General features: G+C 40.5%; 2 protein-coding genes across 2 annotated transcripts in view; both read left to right on the top strand.

Moving 5' to 3' along the window:
• Positions 1-1,942: 1,942 nt before the first annotated feature.
• On the top strand, positions 1,943-4,139 carry LOC308367837 (uncharacterized protein; the record flags this gene model as incomplete). Its single annotated transcript, XM_080841825.1, has 4 exons — positions 1,943-2,105; positions 2,346-2,493; positions 3,792-3,919; positions 4,035-4,139. The coding sequence occupies exons 1-4, from the start codon at positions 1,977-1,979 to the stop codon at positions 4,137-4,139; spliced, it is 510 nt and encodes a 169-aa protein (XP_080697951.1). The 5' UTR covers positions 1,943-1,976.
• Positions 4,140-9,537: 5,398 nt separating this feature from the next.
• b3gntl1 (UDP-GlcNAc:betaGal beta-1,3-N-acetylglucosaminyltransferase-like 1) overlaps positions 9,538-15,000 on the top strand; it is a gene marked incomplete at both ends in the record, with an annotated part of 51,367 nt that continues 45,904 nt past the window's right edge. Inside the window, 3 exons of the mRNA XM_080841815.1 lie at positions 9,538-9,750; positions 13,401-13,517; positions 14,342-14,441. Coding sequence (XP_080697941.1) covers positions 9,538-9,750; positions 13,401-13,517; positions 14,342-14,441 — 430 coding nt within the window. The remainder of the gene's footprint in view (positions 9,751-13,400; positions 13,518-14,341; positions 14,442-15,000) is intronic.

The following is a 15,000-nucleotide window of genomic DNA, read 5'->3' as shown; positions in this document are numbered from 1 at the left end:
TGTAAAAAAAAAATGTAATAAAACAGAATTTTACTGTTTATTTTTACAGTTTTTTTCTGTATTTTTAAAATACCATTCATTTTACAAAAAGAAACTGTGATTTTACATGACAAATGTAAAATAACATGAAATCACTGTAAATGTAAAAACACAGAATATTTCTGTTGTTTTACACAGAAAAAACCCATTAGAAATACGTATATTTACTGTTGTAACACGGGTAGATGAAATCAAGCATTCTGATTGTTTGAGAGTGAGTCACTCAAAAATATCGAAACTGAACAAAGATGGCGGCGTGTAGCCTGTTAGTGGGAAATATTTGATGTGAATTAAGCTATCTACACGACTTTTTATACGTCTACATTGACTCGGTTAGTTGTTTATGTGCAACACGGATGGTGCACAGTATTGGTGGTCTTAACTGAAGCTCTCAAATATTATTTTAGGTTGCTGATTTCGCGTAGACCAAAACTCCATTAAGACACATAGTAGCTTAAGCTAGCTAGCCTCTCTGCTAAAAGTATACCGTTAGCATACAGATTATGCTCTCATACATAGACATATACATGTGTTATGTCTATGCTCTCATACGCCTCCCGCATTGAGGCCGATGTAGGGTCTGCGCGCGCCCAAATAGAACATTCTTGCACTGGTTACCACGGAGTTTCAACACTGACAAGACACACGACAGCAGAAGACTAAAGGTAAATGTCTTTGTACTTTAATTGAGTTCTCAAAAATAAAAAGTTTAATACCCTGGCATTGTATTTGACGATGAAAGGCTCATTGTGTATAGGTTGTCGTGCTGTCATGTTGGTGTGCTGAATGGGGGCCGTAATGTGAGTGTAGCCAACACCATATGAGGCTCTGGCTAACTTTGACTAGCTAGCTTGCACTGACAACCTTCAGTTCGTAGTCGTAAGGTAATGTAAGCCATAGTAGCTAGCTAAGGTAACATGTACAGTTCAAGTTAGCTAGCTAGCCAACCTGGATAATTTAATCTGTAAAATTGGTTGGCATTTTGTATTTGATATTGAAAACATGCAGAGTGAGAGAAAGTAAAAACCTGGCTAGTAACATATTGCGTTTTCTAATGACGAAGGCTCTTTTAAGCACATATCATAGATACTCTTTTGCCATAGCTTTAAGGCTAGCTATTTAGCATATCGTGCTGGCTAGTTTGCTCCATTTTATATTATAACCATAGAGCAGGGGCAACGCCAGTGGTGGAAATCAGTTTTCCCCAAACCCTTTTCTCTCGAAGCACAATCTATGTATTCTATGGGGAAAAAAGTCTCACGGCACACCAGCATTACATGTTATTGTGTTGTTTGGTTGTGAAATGCCTTTTAAGTTTAGTTTGTTCGAGTTGCAGTCCTGTTGAAAATATGTGTTTTAAATGTTTGTTTAGGGATTTTAAACTGCACCAATGGCTCATACATTTTTGCTTTGGTTTGTGTTTTTCTCCAGCCTCCTCCCCTGCCAAGACAGACACATTTTCTACCTTCCCATGACAGGCTGGACGACAGTGGATTGGAGTACTCAAAGTACTAATTCAATCAAAAGCTCCAAACATACTCACAGAATATGAGAAATCTGGTACCATATGCACAAAAAACAGGGTGCTACTTGTGAGGGTTGCTGTCAGCAATCTTGAGGAGAGATGAGGATTGTAAGTTGACGACACTGTCAAAGTGTGAGATTCAAAAGTATTGACAGTGGAGTGGAAGTTGTTCTTATATATCTCATACTTAAAATTAATATTTTAGTCAATACATGTGAAGTGTGAGTATAACTGATGGCAATACATGTTTCTAATTGAAGAGTTCAGGTGCAAAAACTTAAAAATTTAGGTATGATATAAAGGGAAATATTCTCAGTGCCTACTATACGATAATCATGCCAGCTGTGTTTTTTTCCAATTTACCACAAAAAAGGTCAGGTGGACTTCTGAACTCTTCAATGTGTGTTTAGAAATGGTTTGGTTGATGCTGTCTGTTATTTTCAGTTACCCATCCAGTGATGACAAGGTGCGTCTTGACAAGAATGTTGTCACCACGTTTCCTAAATTGAGTGTCAAAATCCAGGAACACAATGAGGGATATGTAAGTGAAAAAAAAATGATGTTTACCTTCCCACCCCACATTTTACTGACGTACCAAATGTTTATTGTTTCAGAAATAAGGGCCATTGTATTTTTGGTATTATTGACTGATGCCTCATGTCCACTCTCTACCTTCAACCCATGAAAAGGAACACTTACCCCCCCCCCAATATCTCAGTAAATATAGCCTGTAAATTCAAATGAATAAATTGGATTGAATATTTATCTTTGTACATCTTAGTTCGACTTCGATAGCCAGTTTGAGGGGAAAGCTGATCTTTTCCTTCGCAAATGGCAGATGAACATCATCCCTAAGCTAATGAAGGTTGCTGCGTTGGAGTTGTCTGAGGATCTGGAAAATCCTTCAACCACCAGGAACAACAGTGATGGTATGTTGGTTCGCATTCAGAAAGATAGGGGGGAAATGCACTTATAACTTTTATGCAATGGATAATAACTGAAGCCAGTTTAATTGTTCAAGATGACTTAAAGTGCATATGACACCTCAATACTAATTTTTTTTAATAAATAGAACGAAGGTGGTATTTCACAATCGATATATATATGTTGAGGAAAAATATACACATTTGACTTGTTAAAATCATCATTTGAATGCAGCGCCACTGAGCTACCGACTTCCCAAGCGACTCACTACCACCCTGCGTTAAAAAACTTAAATTACTTAAACGGAGGTACTCTGTTGCACTTGGTCGCCATTTTTCCTGACAGAAAACACATTTTCTCAGGGAGCCACCGGCTATATCTTAAGGATCAGTTGTAAATATGCCTTCAGGGTGTGTTGCAGCATATTGCTCGAACGTCAGTTCCCATTCTTTTAGCCTTTTCAAATTTCCAAAAGACGAGGAAGTACGCGAGAAGTGGGTGCAGAATGTGTGTCGCACAAGAGTGCCTTCTCCAGCAAGCTTGAAATGACAACTAAAGTAATTTGCTGTGAAGTAATGCTGGAAGCATTGCTCTCTATCCATTAAATAGGGAATGTATTTCACGTATTTAGAATGGCTGACCTAACAAACAACAGCTGTGAAAGAGCTAAGAGACTGGAGGCAAACGGTACATCTGCCTCAATGAGGGGGGCGTTATACTTATTAGCAGCGAGGCTAGCTAGCTACTATGTCATCACTGTCAGAACTCGGCTCTTCTGCTGGCTCGTCTTCCAGATACGGCTCAATGCTCACAATCACCTTTACAAACTGATCCGGATCGAAGTCTTCCTCAATCTCATCTCTGCTTGAGTCTGTTGCAGAAAATTGCTCAAAATTGCTGAATTCTTCAACCTCCATCGCTAGTTGTGTGGCGTGGGAACGAATGAGGTCTACCGCCAGGTGACCCTGTGATGTCAGTGGTGGTAGACTTCATTCGTTCCCACACCACACAGCTATCGATGGAGGGTGAAGAATTCAGCAATTTTGAGCAATTTTCTGCCACAGACTTCAGGTTTCAGGTAAGCCGGCACTGCTTGCCGAAGAGCGTCGCGAAAACCACACTTTGAAATCGTGTACAAACCTAATTTTTCAATCATCGGGTTTACACATGACTTCAAAGTACTATGTTTTATGTATAGTCTTGATAATTATATGCCGTTTACCTTTTTTTTTTTAGGTGTCATATGCACTTTAACCTTGTGTAATGGTAGATATCTAATTTGGATTCTAATATTTTCATGTAGACATGCTTTGCTTCAAAGCACTTCAGATGCTCATACACCTTCTTCCACCAATGCCATCAGGACGAGGGGCTGGATGGAGTCGCTGCAGTGTTAAATCAGCCATTTCCTACCTCATGGACTTTGTGCAAGTATGTTTGTGTCTTATGACTTATTGGTTGCATCACTGAACCTCCTGATGTTGTGTTGTGGTCTCCTCCCCATGCTGGTTTAATAATGTAGTAATTCAAACGTTTTGTGTTACAGCCTAGAACGAGCATTTCATCATTGCTTGAGAATCCTGAATCATCGAGAGGCCACCAGCCTAGCATTGTGTGCATTGGACACCCAAGCGGAGCTGCCCAGCAGTAGCTGATCGTCGCAAGAAGTGACAAGATTGCTATGCCACTTGGAGATGAAGGGCTGATGTATTGGGGCTTATTGAAAAAAAACATTTACATTTGCAGTCGAGTTGGAAATTATATTAGAAGATATCAAGAGTCTGTGGATTTTTGTTTACTTTTTTTTTTTTTTACTTTTTTTCATTTCCAATTCAGTTGAATTTGTTTTTGTTTGTTTCAGAACCAGTTGCTGTATGGTTACCTGTTAGTTATTTTTTATATATATACAGAATTAAAATACAGAGAATGGGAAATTGTAGTTGTTCTTGTTCAGCTTAGTCTTGTTCAAACACAATTCATTTAAGCCCCTTTTCCGACTGGCCAAAAACTGGTTTAAACCATTTAAAATTAAAATAATTATGGTGTTATTAGGTGAGTATAGTTTTTTTTTTAAGTTGAAAGTGCTTTAAATATTCATTTTTTTTAACTAGTTTTTAAAGATTAATCAAATTATTGTTGTATACTATTATATTACATCTCATAAAAAATTATATACAGGATTTTTAAACAAATAATGCCATTAAAACCAACTAATAACAGCACATTTCTGTAAATGTAAGCATTATTACTCGTATAACAATGTTAATCTACCATCTTCATGGGTAATTTAATTTAACAGCACATTTCTGTAATTATGAGACCAATAAATGGATTTAGTGTGTGAACAAGTGATAGAGAGAGGCATATTCTCAAAGGCTGAAAGATCAGGTAAGTGACTATACACTAAAAATTATAATAAACGGTAATTTTCTGGCAGCTGGGGTGCCAGTAAAAATACCGTAAAATAACATTAAATTACAGCATTTTCACATTTTAAAACAATTAAATGACCTAGAAAAATGGAAAATAAATGTTGTATTACGAATAATGTTCGTAATATAACGTTTATTTACCGTTTTTCTAGGTCATTTAATTGTTTTAAAATGTGAAAATGTTGTTATTTAATGTTAAAAAACCTGAAAATAAGGGAAAATCTTGGTAAAATTACAACTAAAAACTGTATTTTAATTACGGGAAATAACCGTATTTTTACGGTACAGTAATTTTCTGTTATTTTACGGTATTTTTCTGGCACCCCAGCTGCCGGAAAAAAAACGTTTTTTTACGATTTTTTTTTTTACAGTGTAGTGCTTTCTGACTATAACTTGTGCTTTCTGACTATAACTAGTGCTTTCTGACTATAACTAGTGCTTTCTGACTATAACTAGTGCTTCTGACTATAACTAGTGCTTTCTGACTATAACTAGTGCTTTCTGACCATAACTAGTGCTTTCTGACCATAACTAGTGCTTTCTGACTATAACTAGTGCTTTCTATCTATAAGTTGTGGTTTTTGTGCAGCTGCTGTTCTGGTTCTGCTCTGAGCCTTTGATTATAAACTCCATGAGCTGCTCTAAAGGCAAGATCTTATTCAAGATCTTTAATTTATGTCAGGAGCACTAGACCTACCACTCGTGTCAGTTTTGATTTACACAAGCGAATGCTTTATATGCGTGGATGTTTACAGATAAAACAGGCAGTGCTGTCTCCGTAAAGTGCTAAACAAAGATCTCACAAGAGCCCACACTTTCCTCTGGTAAGCTTTTTTTACTGTGAGTTATATCAACCCTCTCTCTCTCTCTCACACACACTCCCTCCTCCTGTCTCTATCTCCCTTGTCTCAGTATCCGCTTTTCTCTCTCGTTGTCCAAATATCTCTCTCTCTCTCTCCATCACCCTCTCTTCTCTCTCTGTAACTACATTATTCTCTCTCTCTCTATCTCTCTCTATCCCTCTCTCTCCCTCTCATCTGTATCTCTCACTCCCCCCCCACTCTCTCCTCAACCCAACCTCTATCTAGTTCATATACATTGAGTTATGGCCTCTCTATCTCCCCCTCCCTATCTCCCCTACCCCTCTCTCTTGTTCATATACATTATAGAGTTATAGCTTCTTTGGGCTTCCGGCCCTATGGTACAGTGTGTGTGTGAGTGTGTGTGTTTATATATATGTGTGTGTGTGTGTGTGTGTGTGTGTGTGTGTGTGTGTGTGTGTGTGTGTGTGTGTGTGTGTGTGTGTGTGTGTGCTTCCGACCCTATGGTACAGGGAGGCTCGAGACTCCTAATCCCATGGAATCCTTGTTAGCGTTGGACAGAGCTCCGGGGATTTCTGTAGAGTTGGAAAGTGTGACGGCCAGATCATCGCCCATCTGAACACCCATTTAATCAAGTCTATCTCTCTCTCTCTCTCTCCCCCCCTTTCTCTCTCTCTCTCTCTCGCTCTCTTCCACTCTCTCCCCCTTTTTCTCTCTCTCTTCCACTCTCTCCCCCTTTCTCTCTCTCTCTCTCTCTCTCGCTCTCTTCCACTCTCTCCCCCTTTCTCTCTCTCTCTCTCTCTTCCACTCTCTCCCCCTTTCTTTCTTTTTCTTTTGCTCTGTTCACTTTTTCTCTCTTATTTTATCTCTCACGTCATAACTGAGTGTCTTCACTCTCTGTCTTTGGTGTCTTTTCTTATTTGTATGATCTCTCCTCCTGAAAGAGTTATATTCTGTTTAGAGGCACTCAATGTTATTTCAGATTTAGTTTTAATATATTCTGTTTTGTTTTGCTTTGTTATTTCTTTTATGTATCTAAGATAACTGATTGATGTGAAACAGACCTTGTCCTCTTCTACTCCAAGTTGTCTTTTTTTATTCTTCTCTTTCTTTTATGTTTAATCCCCTCTTCTATTTCAATTTTGACTTTCACACTAGCTCTCCCTCCCTCTCTCTCTTTCCCTCCGTTTCCATTTAGACTCTCACACTATCAATCCTCCCCCCTCTCTCTCTACCTCCCTCTCCCTCTCTCTCTTTCTCACTCTTCCTCCGTTTTCATTTTGACTTCCTCACTATCTACCCACCCCCTCTTTTTCTTGGTCCTTTTTCATTTTAATGAGTCTTCAGTTTGAATGTCTTCAGTCTTGTCCTGTTTATATTATATGTGTTATATGTACAGTAATGTTTATCCTATATGTGTAAAATGTAGCCATTGTGTACCATATGTAACAATTGTGTATGAAGGCCATTTCATCTTGACTCCTTACTTTTCTATCCCACCCCACTCCACACACACACACACATTTGTACAGACAAGCATGTATTATATTGAAGCAGTTGAGGCCAGATGGTCTCTCTCTCTCTCTCTCCCTCTCCCTCCCTCTGTCTCTCTCTCCCTCTCTCGTTCTCTTCCTCTCCATCTCCCTCTCTCTCCCTCTCTCGTTCTCATCCTCTGTCTCCCTCTCTCCATATCCCTCTCTCTCTCTCTCCCTCTGTCTCTCTCCCTCTCCCTCTCTGTCTCTCTGATTCTCTCTCTCTCTCTCCATCTCCCTCTCTGTCTCTCTCTCTATGTCTCCCTGACTGCATCTTTGAGCATAAAGCATCCTTCCAACTTCCTGTTTCAGACTGCCATCTGGGCACATAACTGACAACATAATCAGTCTCTGGGCTATGCTGTAAGACATTACCTCAGCACATTCATTCTGAAACACTGAGAGTGTCAACACACTGGACCAGTCCTCTGAGGCTGATACATCAAAACCACAACAACAACAACAACAAAGTTAGCAGGTTCAAATACACCTGGCTAAACAGGAAACAAACTGCCCACACTGTATTCACCATGGTAACAAGAACTCCCATTCTCAGACAAAAACAAATTAGAGTCTAGAGAACAACAACAACAACAATAAAGTTAGCCAATATTCTTATTATTGTTGTTGTTTTTATTGTTGTAATCATTCTGAAACACTGAGCGTGTCAACACACTGGGCCATTCCTCTGTACACATATTTTCTAATCCTGTTATTATTCCTCCCTCCCTTATGTCCGTCAGCCCTGACCTGGCAAGGATATGTGTTTTTTCTATTTTTATCTATGAGATACCAAAGGGAATTTGGATAGTGTCGGGCAGTTCAGGAAGCCCATATGTTTGTTTTGATCATCCGTGCAGAGGTGCAAGTCTAACACGAGTATTTTACCTGGTTGCAAAAACATCTGCAGAAATGACTGCATGGAGAAGTCAACTTCACATCTTTTCTAATCCTATTCTTATTACTCTCTAATGGCTGATAGCCCTGACCTGGCAGTAATATTGTCACATTGGCGAGAGAATTGCTTTTAAACAAAGGATGCCACAAGTGGCTCGCATATTTCACCTGCTAGCTACCCTTGCTGTTACAAACCGATAACATTTGCTGTGTCTTTCAATCCCCAGCTGACCTCTCCTGATATTTGGAATATAACCCAAAACAAATATTTATGAAATTGATATTGTAAATACAATTGTGAATGTGTAGCAGGCAGATGCCATCACATATGTTGTATGTGAGTTTTATTACATTACTTTAGACACAAGATGAGACATTAAGCATGTTACAACTGCTGCCTTCTTACAGCACCCAGCCTCTCCTATTGAAGGTCGGCTGTTTTCTTTGGCTGTAGGATCATCTGGGTTGAGAACAACTTATAACAACATCAGGTTGTGAAAATACCCAACCTGATTATATCATGATCTGCGAACCAAACTGACACAACAGTGCGTCATCAAAACATTGATTACATCTCTCGTGTTCCAATCCGTTCCGTCTCCTGTTTCTACTCACAGGGACTGTAGTGTTACCTTGCAATTTCTCAGGATGAGACAATTATAATATCAAAACATAAATTAATTGTGGACGGGCAAGTGTGCCATATCGTCTGCTTACATTTCATTTGATAACTCTTACCTCATACACGATCTATTTCGTTAAATGATTTGTATGTTTTCAAAGGGAAATGGAAAATTCTCCGTTGTCCTTGACGATGACCAGGTTTTACACTGAAGGCAGGACAAAGATTGAACTACGTAGGGTGACTGACAGAAAATTAACCAATCAATTCCAGGTCCGTGTTTTCTGCTGACCAACCAGCATCTCAGTAAGTGGCGGCAATCGCGGAAGTAAATGGTTTGTTGACTATCGGAGGTCTTCTGTGTAACCCAATTTTACAAACACCATCTACTTTTTACTTAGATTTGTCACCTGTTGTCAAGAAGAGGTAATATTATCTACAGAAGACTGGGGGCATGTGTATCTCATAATTCGTTCATACGATGCTGAATCATATTGTATGTGTTCTACACGTGCAGTTGTTGCTAAGATGAGTCTACTACTTGACGTGGTTATCATAACATATCGTTATAACTAGCCTATATCTATTAACTTTCTGAAGTTTACTTAACAATAGCTGAAGGTGTAGACATACTACACACATACTATAACGTTAAGACTTCCCTAGCTGTGCTAGCGTAGCTAAACCATTCATAAACTCCTCGTGGGTTTCATGTAATTCTACAGCATACCCACGCACGCCAAGTATGATTGTATTCGTTGCGTTCAGCTGGACAGACTTTGCAATTACTGTGTGCAAACAGATGAACAACAGCCTATCCGAAGAGTCTGGCGAGCACGGTGCAGAATGTATTCCAGCGAAGCGGATCTGCACCGGGGAACCACGGGGGCAGCGAGCCGAGGGCAATGCACTTTCAACGGCCAGCACTGAAACGATAGAGGGCAGCAACATAGACGTGGTAAATCAAATTAGTTTGTGCTGTCAACTCTGATTCCTCATATTTCATGTCACTGTACCCAACTGATATTAGCTCCATATATGTAAGGGCAGGAGAATCAGAATCAGATTTGATCAGAATCAGATTTGATCAGAATCAGATTTTATTGGCCAAGTAAGTTTGAACAAACAAGGAATTTGTCCTGGTGAACTGACTCTCAATGTGCTTACACATAATATACATTACAACATAATACAAAAACAAACACAATCCAATACAAAGAAAACTAAAACACAACAAAATATAAAAACCAACACACTTCAATACAAAAACAAACAGTGCAATGGTCTATGAACGTTTGAGAAAGTATACAGGAGCTGGGAATTGTTACAATAGTGCAAAGAAGAAGTGGAGAGTGCAAGAAGTGCAGGGATAAAAAAATATATGCTACATGGATAAATATATATGTTACTATGAGTTGTTCAATAGTGAGATGGCAAGGGGGAAGAAACAGTTTTTGTGTCTGGAGGTTTTTGTCAACAGAGATCTGTAGCGCCTACCAGAGTGGAGGCGTTTGAAAAGTTTGTTTCCGGGGTGTGAGGTGATTTTTCCTGCCTGTTTTCCTGACTCTGGCGGTGTACAGGTCTTGGATGGTGGGCAGGTTGGCACCGATGATCTTTTCATCAGACCTGACTGTCCGTTCATGTCTGTTCTTGAGAAACCAGCAGAGGTAGCCTAAACAGGCAAGGAGGTAGTGCATAACTGTGAAATGTAGCTTTAACAAGCACGGCGAGTGGGGAATAACCATACCCTGACCCTTTGCCAAGAAATCCATTAGGTCGGCCTTAGAAACCCAATAAGATCTTATCACTGTTAGAAATCTACCCTGTCGGATGTCCCTCGTTTTCACATCCAGGGGCGCTATAAGACGTCTGAACTTCCGGAGGGAGTACGAAGGAAACGACATATAATATAGATGCACTCTTTGGCACGGGCGATGCCTGCTTCGTCGCATCAGTTTAGTGTAATCCGCCGTGGGGAACGTAAACTAAAACGTCAGTTGGCAAGCAGTCAGTGGAAGCAGCGGGAGTCTCAGTTACATACGGCCGGTTAGCTCCGTGTGCTTTTAGACTCTTGAGACACGCCGGGCCTTTTCTACAAGGACTGTAAGGTGCTCATTGAAGAGATGCAGAGTTTAGGCCCCCCTGTCCCTCAATCTCTCGCTCTCTCGCTCTCTCTACCTCTCCTCCTCTCCCTCTCCCTCCCCCTCTCTCTCTATATATCCTCTCTTCACTCTCTCTCTCTCTACCTCTCTCTCTGTCTATCCTCTCTTTCCCCTTCTCCCTCTCTTTCTTTCCCTGTCTTTCTCTCCCTCCGTATCTCTCCACTAGACTGTGTTGCATATGGCCATTGGTTTGGTCCTCAAATAGGAACGTGTTCCTTGTAGATACTAGGCGCAGTTCTTTGATTTGAGATTTGTAAACACACACACACACATACACAAACACACAGACACACACACAGACACACACAGACACACACAGACACACAGACACACACACACACACACACACACACACACACACACACACACACACACACACACAGACACCATATCATGCCAGTTTACTTTGTGTACTGTGTATGTTTGTGTGTGTGCAGTGGCGGACCTAGTCATTTGGGGGCCTAAGGCGAACATAGCCAGGGGCCCTCTTCATCCGTCCTTTTAATGCAAAAAAAAAAAGGGCCACCTCAAAGCAGGGGCCAACTGGGGGAAAAAAGTGGCCCGGGAGTTGTCTGTCAGAGCAGCCCACTTAATATACGGCGCGTTGCCCACTCAATGTATGCAAAATACCCATACACTTAACATAATTTTGGATGATTACAAAGAAATAACATTATATATGTTTTTTAATAACATTTGTATCCACAAATTTGCCTGGATGGACACATGGAATAAAATGATACTGGCTATTGTAACACTCCAAGGTAGGTATAGTTTGCTAGATGAATATGCTTAACTCTGGGCTAGTATCCTACATTAAGCAATATCAATTCTTTTGTAGGCTGATTAACTCATACAGCAATACCTTTTTGTATAGTAGATGGCAGCACACAATCAAAATATTTCCCCTCTACCTACATAGCTACAGTAGCTAGTTATATGGAAGAAAGTTGCATTCAGGAGCCTTCATAAGCAAACATGATTTGGCTCCACATTAAATTATCCCACTTTTTCATTATCCACATGTCTCAAATGTTGTATGATGCAACATAGCTTTACAGGACACATAAAATATGTCCAGTAACAACGTAAAGAAGGGGGCAACATATAAGTCAAAACCAACTATATTTATTGACTGATCTCGAAAGTATTGGCTAACAAAAGCTAAATAAGTCTTCACAAAGAAAATAACTCAGTGTTAAGGCAAAAAGCGAACATTCACACTGTACAACCTATGAAAAGTGACAGTGGAAGCCTACAAATAAAGGAATACAGACCGCGTTAGCCACTTCACAGCGTGCTAGCCATGATTTTCTTTCGTTTGGATGTAGGATTCCACCCTTTGTAGAAACCTGTTGAATCGATACATTTGGTGTAGGAAGTCCTAACTTAATTAGTACGCCGACTAAAAATGAGTTTCTTTCAAGGAGTGACTCCAGTTGTTGCACTGAATGTTAGACATCTTGACAGAATATGCCTTGACCGTTTTTTTTAAACACATACGTCCTTATACTTATGACGAAAGAATGGAGCATGGCGAGCCCTCCCGGAAGCCATGGAAAATGCATTGAGAGCCCTCTTTTATGAAAGAGAATGGATTTAACATTAGAGTGAGAGAGATCTGGGGCGATTTCCATTTAGCCCCAAATAGGGACGCCGTCTTCTGAAGCACAACTGTTGCGTGACTGTTGCCTGATTCGACATTTGGTAATTTCCGACAGAGAAAAAAAAATCTCCTTTTCCTGAAGGCAGTTCGTCGCCACAATCGCCCTTAAGGTCCGCCGCCACTGGTTTGAACTTTATTGTAGAAATGAACAGAACAGAACATACGATGGGGTGTAAACATCAGTGGTAATGGTAGTGTTGCATGCTGGGTGTGTGATTATGTGTGTGTGTGTAGGGTTGTTAAAGGTGTCTACGAGCGAGACACGCAAGTATTAGGCTAGAGTGATTGACATTTAACAACAAATAAACATAGTAAGACTGACGGAGGAGATTAGATTAGTAAAGAAAATAGTAACCATGAGTGTGAATACAGGTCACTAGGAGTAGTATAAATAGCAGACAGTGATTGCTGTTGGTTATCATTAGAATGTGAAGCAAGGAAAACTGTCGCGACCCATAACATCTGCGGGAGGGCCGGTTGGTTATAGACTTAGGCTATCCCATCGGCCCATCGGTGCCTGGGTGGGCAATTCGTCGAGGGCTTTCTGCTGGGTGGGGGCCTAAGGCAGTTGCCTAGTTCGCCTTAATGGTAGGTCCGCCACTGTGTGTGTGTGTGTACAGTCAGTGATCATGCCCGTGTATAACATTCCTTCATGTACTGTGTGTGTTTGTGTGTGTGGGTGTGTGTATACAGTCAGTGATCATGCCAGTGTATAACTTTCCTTCATGTACTGTGTGTGTGTGTGTGTGTGTGTGTGTGTGTGTGTGTGTGTGTGTACAGTCAGTGATCATGCCCGTGTATAACGCCTCCTGCTGGTTGGACGAGTGCCTGGAGGCCGTCCTGAATCAGGACTTCACCTGCACCATGGAGCTGTCTGTGTTTGATGACGCCAGCACGGTAATGGCAACTAAAACACCATCTTCTTCTTTCTGCTCTTCTTTTATTCCTCCTTCTCTTCTTTATTGTCCTTCTCCCTTCTCCCTCTTTTCCATATTTTCTCTTCCATTAAATTGGGTCTTATTTCTTCTTCTTCTTCTTCTTCTTTTTCTTTTTCTTTTTCTTCTTCTTCTTCTCCTCTTCTTTTATTCCTCCTTCTCTTCTTTATTGTCCTTCTCCCTTCTCCCTCTTTTCCATATTTTCTCTTCCATTAAATTGGGTCTTATTTCTTCTTCTTCTTCTTCTTCTTTTTCTTTTTCTTTTTCTTCTTCTTCTTCTCCTCTTCTTTTATTCCTCCTTCTCTTCTTTATTGTCCTTCTCCCTTCTCCCTCTTTTCCATATTTTCTCTTCCATTAAATTGGGTCTTATTTCTTCTTCTTCTTCTTCTTCTTTTTCTTCTTCTTCTTCTTCTTCTTCTTCTTCTTCTTCTTCTTCTTCTTCTTCTTCTTCTTCTTCTTCTTCTCTGTTTCATTGGAGATGAGGACCTAATAACAGGAGTGTAAATGTAGCTTTTCTCTAACATCATGATATGGCAATGATGTGACATGATGTGACGTACCCATACCACTACCAGCAGAAGATGGACATGTGTGACGTTCCCATACCACTACCAGCAGCAGATGGACATGTTTTCTACATTTGATGATGGATGATATTGCTATGGGAACGTGCATCTGTTGCGTTGTTGCACTACCAGCATTGCTTATGGTGTTAACATGCTGTAGAATATAGTGTTAGTGTTATTTGTTTATTGTTTGTTTGTTTGCTTGTTTGTGTTCTGGTAGGATAGCTCTAAGTCCATAATCGAGGACTGGAGAGACAGGTTTGAGAAGCGGGGTATTGCCATGGTGATCTCCGGCCACGACTCTGACAAACCTAAAGGAGGTGAGTGACTGTGTGTGTGTGTGTGTGTGTGTGTGTGTGTGTGTGTGTGTGTTTTTACTAAACAGCTATGCATTCTCACTGGATTTGTGTGGGTCTTTAGTTGGAGCTATCTTGGCTATTGTGTGTGTGTGTGTGTGTGTGTGTGTGTGTGTGTGTGTGTGTGTGTGTGTGTGTTGAAAGCAAGAGGGTCTGCTGTTTTATTCTTGGTTCTGTGAAGGGCTCTGTCTACACCTTGAAGGTGTTTCCAGTACAACAGGTCTCTCCCTCTCTCTCTCTCTCTCTCTCTCTCTCTCTCTCTCTCTCTCTCTCTCTCTCTCTCTCTCTCTCTCTCACTCACTGTCTCTCTGTCTCTCTCCTCTCCTCTTCTCTATCTCTCTCCCTCTCTCACTGTGTGTGTGTGTGTGTGTGTGTGTGTGTGTGAGAGTGTGTTTGCTTGTGTTTGGTTTGATTTCTGTCAGTCTGGTACATTCCTGTCGTCACTGTGTGATAATAGTGCATGTGCATTATCTTGAGAGAACCCCTTGCACACACACATATGCACATACACACACACACACAC

The sequence above is a fragment of the Sprattus sprattus genome (assembly GCF_963457725.1).
Source record: "Sprattus sprattus genome assembly, chromosome: 1".
Classification (NCBI taxonomy): Eukaryota; Metazoa; Chordata; class Actinopteri; order Clupeiformes; family Clupeidae; genus Sprattus; species Sprattus sprattus.
The sequence above is the reverse complement of the archived record's forward strand: the minus strand, read 5'-3'. Positions and strand labels throughout refer to the sequence as shown.